The sequence below is a fragment of the Diuraphis noxia genome, unplaced genomic scaffold, assembly GCF_037042655.1.
Source record: "Diuraphis noxia isolate RWA-SAM2 unplaced genomic scaffold, SU_Dnox_SAM2 contig0001, whole genome shotgun sequence".
Lineage (NCBI taxonomy): Eukaryota > Metazoa > Arthropoda > Insecta > Hemiptera > Aphididae > Diuraphis > Diuraphis noxia.
In genome coordinates this window covers 34,468,771-34,489,037 of record NW_028301711.1, presented here as the reverse complement: position 1 = coordinate 34,489,037, position 20,267 = coordinate 34,468,771, and the positions used below count along the sequence as shown (strand labels likewise).

The 20,267-nt window shown below is 27.3% G+C and overlaps 1 protein-coding gene across 1 annotated transcript in view; it reads left to right on the top strand.

Annotated features, from left to right (window-relative positions):
• Window positions 1–8,945: 8,945 nt before the first annotated feature.
• Window positions 8,946–20,267, top strand: part of LOC107173196 (uncharacterized) — a 171,738-nt gene continuing 160,416 nt past the window's right edge. Inside the window, exon 1 of the mRNA XM_089215718.1 lies at window positions 8,946–10,466. Within this exon, the coding sequence (XP_089071844.1) occupies window positions 9,770–10,466 (697 nt within the window). The 5' untranslated portion in view covers window positions 8,946–9,769. The remainder of the gene's footprint in view (window positions 10,467–20,267) is intronic.

Genomic DNA, 20,267 nt, shown 5'->3' with positions numbered 1-20,267 from the left:
TCTAAAGTTATAGACTTAAAGTTTTGTAACTATCATATTATTTTGTTTCATTATACATTTAATGTACCCACATAGACAATTTATGATAATATCGAATAAATAAGTAGGTATATCTACGTCCTTCATAATATTATAATATTATGTTAAAACTATTATTAAGCTAATTTTAGAAAAATTTAATAAAATGAAGTACTATTATTATAGGTGTTTAAAAAAATACAAAAAATATCATTTGATAATTAATTTTTAGTGTTCAGATATTTTTAAATATTTATAAATAATAAAAAAAAAAAACATTAATTGAAAATTGAAAATATACGAAGTATAAATATACGTAGGTTTCCGGTTATTAGTTTTTGGGTTTCATAAAAAAAAATTGTTTTTAGTAAAAATTCTATATTTTCCTTAATTTGTTTTTTTTTCGTAGTGATTTTGAAAACTTTTGAATTTTCAGTAGTTAAAATTACAAACCAATTCTATTTTCTATCATAAATCACCCTCAAAGTTGAAAATCATATAAGTTATAAATTGGAATAATTCATTCATCACTCCGTGCACAGAATCTAAAAGCTCTAGAGATTCATTTCCTCCCCTCAAAACTACAAAACTGATTAGTAGCAAATTGTTATCAACCTTATAACCCTGAATGTATCAATATTTAAAATGCGTGTAGTAGCGGAATAATTACATAAGTAATGATGGAATTATAGCATACATTTTGGTACAAATCACAGTTGAATCTTGCCAATTTTGTTCAATCGCTTTGCACATTAGGTGCAAAAAACTCCATTGTTATGATAAGAACCTCACAAATTTCGTAATGTGTACTGCTTTAATACGTCCCTTGATTTCAAAGAAAGTAGGGATTTGTAAATTTCAAAACACGTATGGAAAATAGTTACAAATTAACTCGAGTGCTGCGATTTCAATTGAATACGCATCAATCAACAACTTCTGGATACCCTATAGGTACGATATAATTTCACACACCCCTGAAACTTCCAGAAAACTAATGAATTTTATCAACTTAATCGTATAATTTAATAACACTACCCACGCAATAATACAATGTAAGTTCAAATATAATATAAGTAAGTAATTAATCTCAAGACACGTGACGTCAGCTAATAACCACAGTCGATGCCATTAAAAGAAAATAATATGATAACTTTGGAAGACGGAAGTATTAGTAGTTATAGGTAATACGAATTAAATAATATGGTTCATACCCACTTTCCCGAATACCAATTCGCCGACAAACTCAGTTTGCCGATAAATATACCAGTTTTAAAATATTTTTAAAATATTCCCTTTTCGCCGACAGTCTAGTTGTTAATAATGAATTGATGAAGTGAAAAAAACTGTTCGAAGAATATGTGCCTTAGCTCTGGTGCCTATCGATGAAATAGATGAGTGTTGGTCAATTATTCATGTTGAAGCACCAGTTAATGAAAGTAACTGAAAACGATTTAATTATAATTTGAATAGTAAATATAATATTTACTTTTTTTCAGGCGTTGTAAAACTTATGTATTATTTTGTGGATACATATTTGAATAGTGATACGTGTATGTTTGACCGGAAAATTTGGTATCATAATCATTTCAACACCGATAGGACAAGGACAACTATAACCACCTAGAAGCTTGGCATGCAGCTTTAAACCGGAGTATAAGTCGACCAAAGCCGAACATATTTGTGTTGATAATAGAAATAAAAAATCAACAACAAAGTTTTGAACTTGATCTACAAGCCCAGAAAAACGGTAATTCAAAACCACTAACTAAAATGAAATTTCGAAAGCTTGAAGAAAGATTAAAAAATTCAAAGGATAGGTAAATATTATAAAATAATTAATTTTTACATGTATAATGGTTATTATTTACGTAATTAGTTTTTATTTTTTTCAGATTGAAATCAGAAGAAATCTCTTTAACAGAGTACTTATGTATCATACAATAATTTTATAATTTTCTTATTTATATTTACTTATATATATATGACATGTTATTATATTTAAAGTATAAAAAATATTATAAATTGTTGATAGATTTTTAAAGGGTCGAGGCAATAAACTCTTGACCGATGAATAGATCATAAAAAATAATTATTTTATATTTTACTTATTCGTGAAACATCGGTTTTAAGAAGGGGTCAAGAGATCGGAGACTAAATCATAATTCACATGTTTTTTTTAACAAACCAAAAACACGTTGAAAATAATATATTTTGTGTTTTTAATAACATATTTTATTGTAAGATCGATATTTTATACGGGAAAACAAATGTTATTTTAAATTGTATTATCATATAATGTTCTTTAAAAAGTAATGTACACTGTTTTAATATTTTATAATATTAATATTATATATTTTGAAAATATTATATAAAATAATCACAATTTCACTAGATTATAATAATAAAATGCATAAATTATATATAATAAATAATGATTATTGAATATTGATTACCTAGTGTACTTGTAAATCATAATACATAGTAGGTCAATTTTTCAAAAATACATTTTAATTTTGCTGTATGAAACTCAAATTATTTTGAAATTTCTTCTTATGCAATTTTATACAGAATAGTTGAGTTTAAAATAATAATAATAAGTGTAAAATAAGGAATATCTTTTATGGCTCTTTGCTCTTTGTTGAAAGTAAATATGTTTTTAATCGTCGGAGTCTACAAAAAGTCTGTTCTGTCATTATCAAGACAACAGCCAGATGCAGCTACCTATTATAATATGTAATTAAATAAAAACAACATTAGACGTTCTATAAATCATTATTAATCTGCGTGTAGTGATCCTGTGATATTTCTTCCATCAGCTAGGGGTCGCTGTATTCAGTACCCATGTTGCTCCATCGTCTCTCAGTTATTAATGTAAAATGTTTGCATATACTATACCGTGTCTACAAAAACAATGTACACTCTCTATAACTAAGTTATCTAAGCATTATAATTATACGTAGTACCCTATACAAATTTTTAAGTATAATATTTTCGGGATGTGAAACTATTGGATCATATAAATTCCTATCACTATTGACTTGCATTTTTCAACTTTTGAATTTTGCTCATGCACACCATTTTCACTTTTTCTGTGCACCTATCCTATTTTTTTATGCATATGGTAAACACGAAATAATATACTAAGTAGATGAAGTTAGGTTCTCGTTAACCTTAACTAAACTTGACGTAAAATAGTGATGTACATCTATTGCTATTTTTAATTTTTAAGTACCTATAATAACGATTTATATTATTGATTACGATTTTCAAGCACATGGCTTATTAATATCATGTTGATTATCTTAGATTCTAAGCGAAGAGATGAATATACTGATTTTCCAATGATGTGAGTTCATTTTGTTTTTTAATTTTTTAATTTTGTTTTGTGTCTGTGTACACGAGAAGTTATCAAAATTCTCGAAATAGTGTTTCGATTTTCAACTTCAGTAGCTTTTCTGGTTGGAAAGTGAGTCTAGTTGGCGCATTAAGAAAGTCAATTTTGAAATTCTCGGTAGTTTTCAAAAAGTACGGGGGAAAAATACATATGCTCCAGTTTTTAAATAAGTATTTGAAGTTAAAATGTTGACAAATTTATTAAATTGAAAATTTACAAATTCATTATTTGTTAAAAATGTATAACACGTTTTAATTGTATAGCTATAAAGATTAAAAATTTTAAACAAGTTTTCACGTAAGTAGTTAGTTTTGCTGCAAAAAATAATTTAAAAACTATACAAACACATTTTTTTTAAAGTTACTTTAAGTTCAAATATGTATGAAATTACATATTAAATATTATATAGTTATATTGTTGTAATTTAAAAATATTATTTCTGGGTACATACACAATTTTAGAGTATACTTTATATTCTAATATTAATAGTTAATGTCGATAATCATTTATATTAATTCTATATAATAAATTGTATATATACCTACTATGAATGACAGAGTGAACCGGGTACATAATAAATCTGATTTGATTAATTTGGAATTTATTTTATAGGTACCTACATTTTTTTGAAATAATAGCAATATTATTTATATAGTATATAACTATAAAATATCCTAGACTGACAAACCGTTTCCGCTCAGAATCGCTTTTCGTATACAATTATATGATATTATTGAATTCAAATTTAGAACCATCGTCCATTATACAGTAACCCTGCGCTTGTAAACTATACTGTATACAGTAGGCTGTATAGCGACACCCACTTACCTCGTTACCCGCTTTTTTTATTTTATGCTATTCTGAAAATGTAAATAAGTGGTTCACGAATTTTATATAGCTAATGGTGCAAGCAGCAGCTGCAAATGCTACAAATAACAGGAATAAAAAAATAAAAACAGGTTAGTGGATGTCGCTCTGCTGTACAGTAGGTTAGAAGTAGATTATTGTAATGGACAATGGATGGCATTCAATTTGAATTTAATAATAATATAGTATCATTGTATACGAAAAACGATTTTGAGTGGAGACGGTTTGTTAGTCTAATATATTTTAATTATTTAATTAAATAATTTATAAATTTTGTCAAAATTTGAATTTGAATTAGTTATAAAAAAACACTCCAATGTATTTTAATATTTTCAAACTGCTATTATATCAACTACAGGGAACCTTGTATTAAGTTTCGAAGCTTTTTTTACCTAATGAATACATTTTTATTGACATATATAGTAAAATACAAAAAATATTAAAAAATTTTAAATCTCAAATGCCTATAAATAACTTTATAACAGTTGAAACATTTTTAAAATTTTATCGAGTATAGGATTTGATAAAATAAACACATGTTGTACATTTCAAGTTATTATAGTTATTTGTTTTCGAATAACAACAAAATAAGAATATCGGTACGACGGTACAAGAGAAATCGAGGAATATCCAATGTTGTAAAAATTTGAATTCAAACGCTCATAAAAATTTAATTTGATTTTCTAGTAGACATTTTTTACTTAATAAAAGTTAAAAACTTATGAAGGATCTTGTATTGAATTATTAAATCTTAGATTAAAAAAGATACATCTTTATGGATTCCGAAATTCGGACATTTACTAATTGATTTCTGTAAAACCAAGGAAACACAATATTATTTGGTCAAATTATTTTTGTGGCTTCGGCTTTTACAAATTAAACTTGGTAAATCTTAGGATAAATAATCAGTGTTAGTAAAAGTCCGAAATCTCTTATCAATATTTGTTATTGTTGAAATATATTAGATGCTACATTAATTACTATAATATATTATTAAATACACATATTTATATTATTGCTACTTATTTACTATCACAACAAATTTATATTATTATTAAGTACATATTACTGCGGTTTTAGTATATTATTTTACTTATTACTGCAAAAATTGAAAGTATGCAGCAAATTACATTTTACAGCGATCGACTTAAACTATGGTTACCATAATTTTCAAATCTAGTTTTTAAAAGTACAAACTTAATTAGTTTGACCAAATAAATTTGTGTTTTCCAGAATTTACCAAAATCAGTTGGTAAATGCCCGAAATTTAAACATTTCCCAACAGTAATCGGTGAAACCTAGAATTCTTTGGTAAACTCTAGGTTTAACCGGTATTCTTGCTTTTGCGTAACACATAGGCGTGTCTACGGTGTCAGCATATATAGGGTGCATGGGCTGCCCCTGCAATGTATGAAAGGCGCCTGTCAACCGAGTTTTCAATCTGATGGTTCACTACTTATATTTAGAAAAAAATGTCATGCATTATTTATTTTGTTATAGTAATTTTATATTCCATTGTCGAATTGATGTCTCCATCTCTTTATGATTTTTATCGCGATCGCGATAGTAATTATATGTGGGTAACGGTATTCGGACAATTGACACCCGACTGTTTTTTCGATATCGGACTTGTTGCATCCGATATATTTATAACACGGATAATTGACACCAAGCAAAACACACACAATTTTTATAAGAGGTCAACTCACTCTAAATTTTAAACTAATGGAGTTAAACGTGATCTGCTGAGTGTAAAATTTGTTATGTTACGCACTTGTAAGACGGAGACAACACATGTGGGTGTAGCGTCCCCTTAAGGCTGCTCATATAGTGTAGATAGTATCATAAAGTAATAATAACCTAGGTTCGAATATTTTTGGTGGATGGTACCTTCTGAAAATAAATTTAACAATAGTACTTTTTTAGAGCTCGGTGCCAATGAAAGGAGCCCATCTATGTTTGCTCCAAATATGTGGAACGTGCACAATGCAACAAAATTAGGATAATATAGCAGGACTAATAATATATCAGAAGGTTGGAATAATAAGTTCCAATATTTAATTAAATTTAAACATCTATACATTTATTGAAGCTTTGTAGATGATGAACTTCACAACCTTAATGGAGATTTTAAAACTAAACACTGGTACCTATTCAAATATATTATAAAATTAAATCAAATGAAGAAAGACTCAAACATATATGTAGAACTTCTCAATAAAAAACAAATACTGAAATTATTAGGTTTTTAAATAAAACGTATCATATGTAATCAAACATTAAATATGATATATTTTATTTATATATAATTATATTTATATTAATTAATACTTACAAAATCTTTTAATTTTATTAGAATAAACTTTTGAATTTTATCATACTATATAAGATTATATTATGCTGATTATTCAGTATTTATACATTTTATATTCGGTGTCAATTGTCCAATTATTGGGTGTCAAATGTCTCAGGTTTCTCAAGTAAAGAAAGAAAAATGTTCCAACAAAAAGGAGACTTTCTTTGAATTTTGATATACGCAGTTTTTTTTTTGTCCTATTCTGTTTACAAAACAAAAATTGTTAACCAAAATTATAATTTTGACGGTACCAAGTAATAAAAAAGGAATGATGTTATTATAGTATAAAATATGCTGATTTTTTTCTAATAATTAGCATATTACTTAGTGATATAGGCCCGGATTAAGATAATTTTGGGTTCTGAGCCAAATGATTTTGAGAATTCATAGTCATAATCTAAATACTAGTGACTAACCAACAAATGAATATATTTCAGAGATAAAAAATTATATTTAGTTACTTTTTAAATATTTTTTAAATAAAAACAGTAATTTTTACAAATAATTTTTTCTTGATTTTTTGGAAGCAAACATTCAATTATTTCATTGATATTTATCATATCTAAGCACTTTCAAAACATAAATCCATTAAATTTGTTAAATTTTGTCCGTGAATTGCTTGTTTTTTTACAATACATTATAGGTATTATAGAAAACTTACCAGAGGCCCACAAGTTTTCGATAATCGTGGTAGGCCCAGGTCTATACTCTCTCCTGCTACCTGCGGGCCTAAGCCGCCGGCCCATCTTCGCCCAGAGTTGTTTTTCGTATGTAATAATTTGACCATTGTGAATTCAAATTCACACATAATATAAATGTAATATTACATGTTTTTTTTTTTTTTATTAGCTCTTAGTATAAAACTATAATAGCTCGACAATTATATGGAATATTATATGTTATTCGTGTCATTTTCTAGTTTCTACAGTGGTTATCTACTTTGTTTTTTTTTCATTTTAGCATTTTAAAAATTTTACTATTTACTTTTGATTAGGGCTCGGAAATGATTATACTGAAGTCTTAATAACATATGTTTTTCATAAACTAAAAATTTTTTAATGGGTTTTATTGAATATATATTATTTATTTGTATAAATTATTAACTGTATCGATATTTTCAGTAATTAGAATAAGTGACCAAGTATAATATGTTTTATTGTTTAAATACTGTATGAACTATGAATCACAGAATAATAACGGCACCTATGAATATAATGTCAAAATATATAATAATATGTATAATAGTAGGTATAATGTATTAATGTATATTATAATATAATATATATGCGCACTCCTATCATATCCTATCTAATCATATTAAATTTTCGATATCTAATCTGCATAATTTGGCTTTATATTTGTAAACAACTGCAGATGAAATTCTTTAGAAATCAATAATATCGGCTATTTGAAACTGGTTTATAATATATATATATATATATTATGTATGGACGTGAAATAGCCAATTTATATTTTATGCTCACAATAATATTGCGTAAATTTAGATCATAAATTTAATTGAGAGATTATGATTTATCAATTTTTTCTTATAAAAAAACTTTGTGCGTTTATAAAAAATTAATGGTTATGAATTTATGAATAACATATTAAAAAAGCTTCAAGATAACCATAAACATTTATAAATTTAGTTAAATGTTACATTATATTGTACTTGTCAGTAGGCGAAGTTCTATGTTTGCGTATGTATTCCGATAAAAAAAGTAGGTACATAGTTTTTCGTTAAATAATGAAAATCACAGAATTTATTATTTTTTGACTTGTTCATTTGAATATTAGTAGGCAATACTTCTTAATAATAAAAAAACAATTAAATCAATCACAGAAATTTTTTCATTGTATTATTTCATGTCAATTATTTAGTATCCATAGGTATCCATAATAATAGATATTTGCAGCATAGTTCACAGAATATTCATGCATGCAAACCAAATAACATACACTATACTTAAGACGATCCAATGTAATAACAATACATAAGTGCACACATACACACACAAATATGTAAATGCGTCTTAATATCTAAGATTTAAATTATTAATAATTATAATAGTAATATAATATAATTCGTTTGAAACAGCATTGGCTGACGCGGCTAGTACAATATATATATATATATATATATATTATATATTACACACACACACTGACTCACATATACGCACACACATGACCGCCGCCGTTATGTGCTTAGAATCCGCCCGTGACGTGTTACGGCGCTAGTGTAGACCAATGCCAGCCTGTTGCACCGTCCGTGTGCATGGCCACTGCAGTTGCATTAAGTTACCCGTTCTAGTCTCACCGGACACCGCCGCTGCTCGCGAGACGATGCGGACACGCCGCTCTCTTCTATTAATATGATACAATCATCATTGCTTATATTCATAATATAAACGAAAAAAAAATTGTTTTTACTACTTTTTCATTTTGTTCTTACTCGTTCGATTTAAATCTCGCGCACACCATTGTAGATGAATATTATATGATATTATTATGTATATAATTACACAATACGCGTGATATACTAATATATATGTATATGTATATGAAAGTTTATCGTATATGTGTAGTATCTACAACATAATTCATGTGCGTACGTAGCATATTATAAATGCAATTTTTAAATTTGAACCGCCACCGACCGCAACTTTTACCGCCACACGCGTACCGATAATACACTGTCACTGCAGTCGGCGAGGTATACGTCATAATATTTTTGTAATATTATTTTGCAATTATCATCATTATTGTTGTTGTTGCGACGTCCGAGTGATTGTCATTAATTTATTATCATCAGTACTATTGCCGTTGCGCTCGGCACCGTGTACGTGGTGGTCCCGGAAAGGAGAGAGCGAGGAAGCCGCGTTGCTCGCGTACAGCCGGCGCCGGACGTACTGAGCGTCGTTCAAAGCGCGCGCGGTACGCCGGGCCGCAAGTGGGGACCGGCCGCACGGGAAATCACGTGGCTGGCTGCCGGCGAAACACGTTTGTGCACAAATATCGGGACGGTGGTGCGTGCACGAGTGCGTTCCGTGCGTGACCGTGTTTTCGCCAACGGTCCGGGCGACGGCGGCACACGCGACTATGATGGTGACGGTGCAGCAGTTGTGTCGCGCATGAACGCCACGGCTGCATCCGGCCTTAAGCGCACTCGTGCCACGAGCGACCGCGCTGACGCCGGCGGAAACACCGCGACCGACAGAAACGATATAGGACCGCGCCCGCGTTTAATATCAGCCCCGTACCCGGAAATGCCGGCCAGCAGACATCACCATCAACATCAGCAGCAGCACGCGCAGGTGCAGGTGACTTCCACGGCGGCGGCTGTGGCGCAGCAATCGGTCAAGGATAAGCAGCGGTTGTGCACCAACTGCAAGAATCACGGGTTGCGCAAGGTGTGGAAGAAGCACAAGCGATACTGCAAGTACCGGGACTGCCCGTGCCCCAAGTGCATGAAGACGGCGGCAACGCGCAAGAACTGCGCCGAGCAGACGGCCAAGCGACGGGCCCGGCAGGAAGACGAGCAGCGCGAACAGGAGCTCCAGCTGAACCCGGCCAACTTCCTGGACGAGCGGCCAATACCGTACCAGTCGGAAGCCACCACGCCACAGTCCTGCAACAGACAGAACATGAGCGAATCCTCGCAGGTCGGTCGGTCGTCCACCCCTAAGGGTACGATGTCATCGCGGACGTCCGATTACGAAGACCACGACAGCTCTTCCATAGACATCGGGGACGGATGTGACGGCGTTGTCGGCGACGGCGACAGTATGGTCGTGGACGACGGCGTAAATAAAAAAGACATCGACGCAGGTAAGCAACAGTTATGCGTACAATACATAATTTAAAAATATAGTGTTGGGCCAACCACTTAATGGTGGTCGTTACTCGTTTCGAAAATAACTTAAATTAGGTACGCGTGTTCTGATTCATAATATGATAATAATATTAATAACTATCATAATAATATATTGCTCGAGTGTGCCGTGCATGTACCTGTTATTCGGATATGAATTTATAAAATTATGTATTTGTTATTCATAGAATGTCCTCACCAAAGTGTAACTTTTTTCCTACCCTTAGTAAAAATATTTTTACATAAACGTTACCATTATTTTCTACGGTTCATAGATAAGTTAACTAATCTGCAATAATAATATTATGATAATATGAATTTGAATTATAAATCGTATAATAATCGCGGGAAATGAGTTGACTATTTATTGTTACGATATACGCGAAGGCTGTTTCCGTGGTCGTGATTGACCAAATAATTTTTGTCACCCACTCAACGAAAATTAACGACTTAAAAAAAGACAAAAATTTATTGTAATAATACCCAAATATGTATACACGTTAAATAGGGGAACTGTGTGACCGAGTGAAAAAGGTGGCGACGTTGTCAAGCACCTTCGCCGCTTCAAACTCGGTATCTCTCGACCGTTCCCTAGTACAAAAGGAATACTCTTCACTTGTAATAATAGTTAAATTTTAGGAGAAATGAGCTGTTGTGAAGTTTAACTGGTGGTTATAAAATAAAAGTACCTATGTGATATAAGTACAGATTGCTCATAAGATGTATATAAGTGTTTTGAATCACTTTTATCATAAGTTTCCAAGTAATAACTAACGAAGATCTTAAACTCATATAAGAGGACATTTTAGAATTTTAAAATAATAATTAAAAATAAAACTGCAGAATATCAAAGTACGAAAATAAATCTTAAATAAAATAACATTTTGTCTTGTAGCCATATCTATAGGTATAACGTATATTATGTATAATGCATTCAAATGTATTTTAATATTTTATGAAAATTTAAAATTTAATAAAACCTATAACTCAGAATTTCCATTAAATATTTTTCTGATAGTCAAAAATTGTCTACTAATATTTCACTTGGGTGAATTGAGAAAAAGAATATCATTCTATTAAAATTCATCATCATTTAATTTCATGTGATTTTTTTTATATATATTTCATATTTGAAATATGTAAATAGTTAATTACATTTTATAATCGTCCAAATGCTTATTATAAATTATGTTAATTGTATAATTTTCGACGTAGTAGTCGTGAATCATTATTTTCTAATACACAGTAAACATTTGGGGCAATTATGCATAATATAATATTACAATATGGAATTTTAATAAATATCGTTGATAATGATATGTATTCTAACCGCAATAAATTTTACCCGTCACATTGCACAATGTCTATAACATCACCAATATATTGTACCAATAATGATGATATAGTTATATTGGCAAAAAATATTTAAATTAAAATCTGATTATGAAACATTAAAAATTTAAAGACAATATCTAATGGTTTTCTATTTTCTGTCACTAATTTTATTTTACTGTTAAGAGTTCATAAAAGTAATATATAGGTAATATATTATTATAGTTGTGCAACACTTAGATTATAGAATATCGGTTTCTATAATTTTTATTTAGTTAACGATTATAACATTATTTAATTCTATAAATATACTAGCTATATATTATAATATAATAATAATATGAATATGACGATGACGTGTACATGATGGCATTTAGTTTGCATTTTCTTTTAGCATTAATGAAAATAGGAAAAAATATATAGGTATACTATATGTACGATATCTATTTATAAACAAATAAACTGAAATGTATACTCAAAACAAGTTTACGGCAAAATTGAAATCTTTTTTATGTTAATAAAAATTAATATTGGTAGAGACTTGAATTTATAACTAAATATTCAAATACTCATATACTAGCAATTATTTTATCACCATATATTATGGTATGAAATAATTTTCAAAATAATTTAGTGGTTTTTTGCCAAGTTAATAAATGTTTTATGTTTTTAATTTTGTTCGATTTGTGTATGATACAATTTTAATTTTTAGATAAATCAACTTGAAAATTGAATACAAGGTTTCTCAAAAGTTATTCACATAACTATTAAAAATATTGAAAATATAATATGCTCACAATATTTTTTTCTTTAACGTTCTGAAGTTTAAATGCTTACTAAATTCATGAAAATCTCCAAAATTATATAATTTTATTGTATAATATAAAATTCATAATTTTTTTTTATATTTATAATTATAAAAGTTTTAAAATTTAATATAGTCTGAGGTTTCTTATTAGTTGAGCGCTATTCTACATTTTTTTAGTATGAACGACTGAAATGTAAATGTTAATAAAATTGGATGTTCACGCGTGAATTATGTATCTATATCTATTATAGTTGTTTTATTATAACTAAAAGAATCTTAATTTAAAGGCTTGTAATATTTTACTATGACCTAATTTATTATTTTATTAAAGAAATTATAACAAAAATTAACTTGTTTTATGTGCCACATAAGCATTTAAAAAAATATGCATATATTAGCTATTTTTTTTAATTGATGATAAAAGTATTTATGTTTGGTCAAAAACCTTGATGATGTTTAAAATGAAAAAAAGTGATTTTGCAAATTATGGAATATAGCATTCCTCTGTCGAGCGAGTGTCCGCAACTCCTAGTTTCTAAACTTATTTTGATATATTTGCGCAATAAATTATAATACTAGCTATATAATAAAATTTAAAAATAATTTATCATTCGTATCTGTCAACAAATAATTTACTTATGGTTTAAGAACGTATCATATATAAAAATGTATAAGCAGTTCTTACTGAAACCTAAAAATAAAAACAACATTTTTTTTAGACATTCAGTCTTTAGTTATTTTATTGTAATACAAAAATTTAAAGAAAAATCATACTAGGACTGGGACTGCACTGAGTATTTGAACCATTTACGTAAATAAATAATATTAAATAGGTTAGAGGTCAACTCACATGTTTGTAATTTTAGAAAAACACACAATGGCATTTTAAAAATATTTAAATTAATTTTAAGCTATTGCCAGCTTATATATCACAAGGTTATATTCACACCGTTTTACGGTAAATCGGTAGATTTACTCAAAAGTTAATAGAAATGATATATATATTATATATATAGTATAAACATACATTAATATAATAATAGGTATTATAATAAATTCGATGTTTTCGATAAAAATTAATTCAAACTACTGTATAATTAATAGTAAAATAAATAACTCAGTAGCAATATAAATATAATATACATCAATATAACGGCTGACAGACGATCTGCAAAGATTCGTTTTTGGTATTCGACGATTTACAATTGAATCCAAATTTAATAAATTCATTACAATGACGATAAATAAACTCGACTTCAACTGATGTATATTAGAGTGGATATACCTACGTGCAAATTTTTTTTTTTCGATAAGGCTTACTATCTTTGTATTCTAAAACTATTTTTGAAGTTTCCCAGCTAGGCTCTTTATTAATTGCAAATGGTATAATATTATGGTAAAATTATGTATTTTATATTGTATGGTATAGTATAATAATGGTTTACATTTGAATGAATATTATGTGATTTAATAAAGCGTCTATGAAACTATCAGAACTACAAAATTTCAATATCTAAACTCTATAAAGAATGTATTTTTTGTTTAAACAATAGGTTATGATTGTTGTGCGAAAATAAAACAAACGACAACAGCAAAATTCAATATTCTTAATCCAATTTATTTTTTTAATTCTTTGCACAGTATTAAAATAATTGAGTGAAATTTGATTCATTTTATTTTTTGAGATTAAATGATTATTAAAAATGCATTAATATTAATATTTATTTAATATTCATAGTATTTTGTAACTCATATTGTCAGCAAATATAATTTGCGTGGTGAATGCTGTTCGTAAATAAGTGGAAGCTGGAAGACCAACTTATACTGTAGACTGTTGTAAAATTTTATATGTGATTATTTGCAGAGATCGTTATCGGGGCGCCGGCAAAGTTAGAAACAGAAGAGGAAATAATGAGAGTGATAGAGAGAGAGGCATATATACATGTGTTGGCTATTTATACTCACACGTGGTACAGTATGCTGCATTGATTCTGTTCCACGGTCAAAATTATAAAAGTATCTTGCAAAAAAAAAAAAAAAAATAATGATGTAACTTTTTTTTACAATCAGTCTTACGATATTTACTAGTCTAAAAATCTACTATAATAGCTTAATCTATTTTTGTTTCAAATTTTACTACTATCCTCATTAATCGAGTTTATTATAAGACATGTGCTAAATTATATAAAATAATTTCTATAATCTCGAAATTCAATGAAATAATTGAAATAAATAACTAATTGGTTTAACATCAAATTTAAGGCACGGAAGTAAAAAGAAAACGACATCCCTTTTTGAATAAACAACATATACATATAGACTTCCGTAATGACGAAATAAAAAAATCACATTGTTTTTTGTCTCAAAAAGTTCTCTTCATTAATTATTCATTAATAATATTAACGGAAATACATTTAATTATATCTAGTTTCTAAGCTAATGGTAGCTGTATTTTTTTTTATATGTATAAATTTAATATTTTGAGTGAAACAAAAGTTATTTAAAAATTGTATCTTACACGAAGATCTAAATTTATATATAATATATACCTAGATATTTTAACTAAACTAAATGTACTTTAGAAATCTTATTTTAGATTTGTATAAATACTAGTTTTTTTTTTTTTTGACAAAATCTATTTTGAGCATAATATAATTTAGAAAATAATATCTAAATTGTTCATAGATGATAAATAGACAGTTTTTGTTAATTATTAAATAATTTGAACTTTAAGGTTTTTGAAATAAAACTTATTTTTCCAAAAGTCCTGTGAATGTAAGTATTCATAGGTAATATACGATTTTTATTTAAAATAAGAAATCATAAATATCATTCGATAGCAAACGGTAAAAGTTTGAACTTATAATACATGTACCTACACATTTCATGCACGATATGATTTTAATTTTCATATTTCATTTATTCTTCTTTCGATTGATGAAACGTTTCATAATTGTGGTTTTATAAATACTTGGAAATTATAAACAAGGTTAAGGTTATCTTCTTTATTGTGTTCCAACTATAATTGAAATATCATTGTAATCTTAATTAACAATGTTTTTTTTACGAACATTTAAAATTTTAACTATAGTTAATTTTTATGATTTTATGACAATAATATTATTTTTAGAAATTATTTATAGAATTAGTAGTTTGGTTTATTAAGACTTGACACTTTGACACAAGGTTAATTCAATTATATTGTGGCTATTTCTAAAACATCTTTAGAATACACCACACCCACATGTTCTTAGACTCATCGTTTTTCCATAGTGATATTTTTTTTATACAATTTAATAACTTTCAAATAATAATATAGCATTAGCTAGGTAAATGATTCTGGCAGTGCTCACTATATCCAATAGCAAATAATTAATATCACGTTCTGTATTTCTATTTTTTTTTCATTACCTATATTTCATTATTATACAATAATTATATTATTATATACCTACAGCTTTTTCTGTCTCTTTCAAATTGCAATTTCACGCTTTAATACTTAATGACATTTTTTTTTTTTTTTATTAAAAATATATTACAATCTGTTTACACACAAAACAATAAGTAACAATGATGAGTGATTTAAAGAAGACATGTCACACATGAAGAGGAGACTGTCCAGTGACAGAACCTCAGAAAATTTAAGTTCCGGCTTTGAAATTTATTTTATTATTTTTTTTTTAATTTTTTTTTTTTTTTTTTTATTAGATTAGAAGGTCTTTATTTCTTTTTAACCTTCGAGGAATATTAAGAGGTAATGTGAGAGAAGACATGTTTTTGATAAAGGGGTTAGAATGATTAATTAATTTGGAATGGCATTTTTTATAGTAGCTTTTAGCAAGTTCATTAACTGTTGGAAGTTAATGAAAATTACGCTATGAGATCAGTTGACAATATATTTAATGATATTATACTAATATATTGATATCGGTACAGGACTAATCGATATATTATGTTTTTAACATACTGCATATTTAGATTTAAATATATACGATAATTTTCTTATTTAATTAAAGAATCAAAATCATACATTTATATTTTTGTATATATACCTAATGCTTATCTATGAACAAAAATATATTATGTTTTTTCATATTTGTGTCTAGATATTATTATTATTATTATTGACTAAATATTTAAAAATTATTTTCCGAAAAACTTAACAATTTTTACCAGGATAAAACATGTAACCATTCATCTTAGTGATGCGGCTCTGTAGTAAATATGTACAGTAATATTGTGGGATTTTTATAAAATATATAAGTATTATGTAGTATGTAAAAGTTATAATTGCAGTGCGATCAAAATCAAATTGATTGATATTACAAATTAATTTTTAAAATAAAAACTTTTAAAAGTAGTTTTTTTCTTATTGCTACGATGGTAAGTATAACCTTTTTTTTAATACATAAATTAATTATTTAGGTATTCGAAATTTCTACCCACATGACTACATGAGTAGGTACTACTTTTTATTTAATTGGTGCACAAATAATTTAAAAAAACTGTGGATTCTTGCTCCTTAGTATTCTTAGTAAGAATGACCGAAAATCCTGGTCTAAGTATTATTTAAAAATTATAACAGACGCCTATTGATTTATACTCCGGTGACACTTAATTTTATAAAAGTTTCTAAATTACATTGTAGACATTTTTCATGACCGAGCTTAGAATATATTTTAGATACATTTGAAATTAAAATTAATAATATGAATATTGAAAAACTAAATGGAGACAATGGATATCATGTTTATCTATATTATATAGATACGTACAAACTTACTGCGTAGTATTGTAGAGTATATGGTTATTAACCACAACAAATTCACCTGTTGTCTGCGGTCTATGATAGAATATATTAGCTGTAGGAAGCTGTGCAGAGCTGTTAATCATTAATGATTGATCACGAATATTTATTTTCGTTATAAATAATTAAATATAGTTATAAAGAGATCATTTTGATTGAGTTTAATAAAAATATTGACCCTATCTCAATTCTAAAATGTTCCATGTAATTTAAACAAAAGAACCGTAAGACAACAATCATAAAATTATAGAATAAACCAAAAATAAAACCTCAGAGCAGAGTATGTACAATATAATAGTAAAGGCTACGTGCCAAAATTACACGGTCAACAACCGAATGCTAGAGTTCAGAAATTAGTCAAATTAAATGGATTTTAATTTATTTTTAGTTGTACTTTTGTATATTAATTTAGGTAATTTTTAATATCGTGTATAAAAGAATTATTTTCGTAAATATTTTAAATGCTTTAGGTATGCATTTTTTTGTTCAAGGGTAGGTAAGTAGCATGTCAATAAAAGGTGCTTGCTTAAAACAATGATGGTTAACTATTATATTATCTCAACCTATTATTTTCTCAAAGAATAAATAAAAATAAAAATATCTCATAAATGATTTTTAGTTACGTTGAGTGTATGCCCGCACACTTGTTGGTTACTCGTTTTACATCTTACATCACTCACTTGTGATGTAAAAACTATACAAACGATTTTATGTTATTGTATAGACACCCATTAGAAAATATATAAATTTATTATGAAGAGGGTAGGCTATTCTGATCATCAATATTTTGAAAATAAGTATTTTAGATTTTGAACGAGATATATCTAGCTATACCTATATCATATTATGTCGGAATTTCTAATGATGTGTGCCTTTACGTTTATTTAATATTGAAATATTGAATGTAATATATAAATATATCGTATCACAGTGTTGGTTATTGAACTCATCCGTAACGGCCTGACCAATTTTCATCGAATTGTCTGTGTATTTTAGAAGGTCTCACAATTTTATAAAGGGTTGTCATATTTTAAGGGCAAAGTGCACGGGGTGTGCTAGAATTACGATAGAAATTTTTGTTTATTAATAGTTGCTATATGATTTGAAATTTATTAGTTAAGATATTAAAGAACTATGAATTCAAAAAAATGAATATTTGAAGTTTTTTTATTGTTCCAAGTGCTCCATTCCTTTTTTAGTCATATACCAGTAAAACACAACAACATACAATTATAATAATTTAGTTATTTTTTATTCGACTACCGATATATTCATTAGAAATAATTGATATGGAAAAACCATTTCTCGGGTCAGATAATATATATATATATATATATATATATATAAATGGATTTCTGTATATTTGTTATATATATATATGCATTCTCATTCTAATTGCTAGACCGATTGCGACGACATTTGGTACAGACATATATTGGACCTATGTGCAGAAGATAGGCTAAATTTAAAAGTGATTGACCCAAATATCATTCAATTAAATATTTGAATTGACAGACTTTTTCGATAAAACTAACAAATTATAAATGATATACTGCATTGAATATCGCTGTATGATTATTACTTAGTATATTTTAACCGTTATCTATCTATATTTATAAAAATAAACTGTTAGCATAATCACAGTAAATGAATTTAACACACAGTTTGAGACATATAAGAGGTAGAATTTTTAAAGAGCTACGAAGTGCACGGGTTTAGCTAAAATTTGTATATAAACATAAATTTATGTACTCGTATTATGATTTTATAATCATTCAGTTAAGAACCTTGGTTTTAGTGACAAATATACATATTAATACTTACATTATTACAATGAAAAGTTGTACAAATAATTGTGTTTTAAATTTGCATTATTATCAATATCTCGTTGAATGTATCCTAAGGTAATTTCAACAAAACGATTTTCAGTTAAGAATAATTAACATTAAATATAGATAAATATTCGAGTATATTTAATTGTAATACCTCTAAATTATGTTGAGGTATTTTAAAATCTTATATAACAAAATTTTAAAGTTATTAAATGAAATTAATTTTATAAACGTTAATCTTGAAAATAAACACATAACATGTATTTTTTTTTTTTAATTATGAAGCCACGACTACAAATAAGGTCATCGACTTTGGATGCTTATAATATATTAACAATAGTTTGTTACGATTTAAAAGTATTATATTAGATTATATAATTTAGTCGATTTAAGATATTGGAAGATTTTTTCGATGTTGACTGGGTGTAATTATCCACTAATGTTCATTTATATTCTCAGTTCATCTATTGACTATTGATTTTAAAAATGTTTTATTTTTAATTAAAATCAATTATTTGGTTTTTACTGTAGCAAATGTTTCAAAGGTTTCATTTAAAACCTTAAAACATTGGATATCTAGTTCATAGTTAAAATACATATTATATTTGCAATAGTTTCTGTTGACATAAAGATACCAACAAGTGACGAAAGACTTTCAAGAAAAATCAACAATCGTATAGTATTAAAAGCTATGGACAATTCGTGTTATTTATAGGATTCACAATTTTTAAACAGCCTTTATTCATATAATATAGGTATTACGTTGGGCAATTTAAAAAATTAGAAAATTAAAAAATTCTCATCCATGTTTAAATGTCATGTAAAAAAATTAAATTACTTAAAAAAAAAAATTACAGATTTAATTTTTTAAACCTGAGCTTAGAAAATAATAATATCTAGAGATTAGATTATTATGGCGCTTATATGTTATCAATTTATCATAGTTGAATTGGTTTATAGAACATTATTATACTTACTA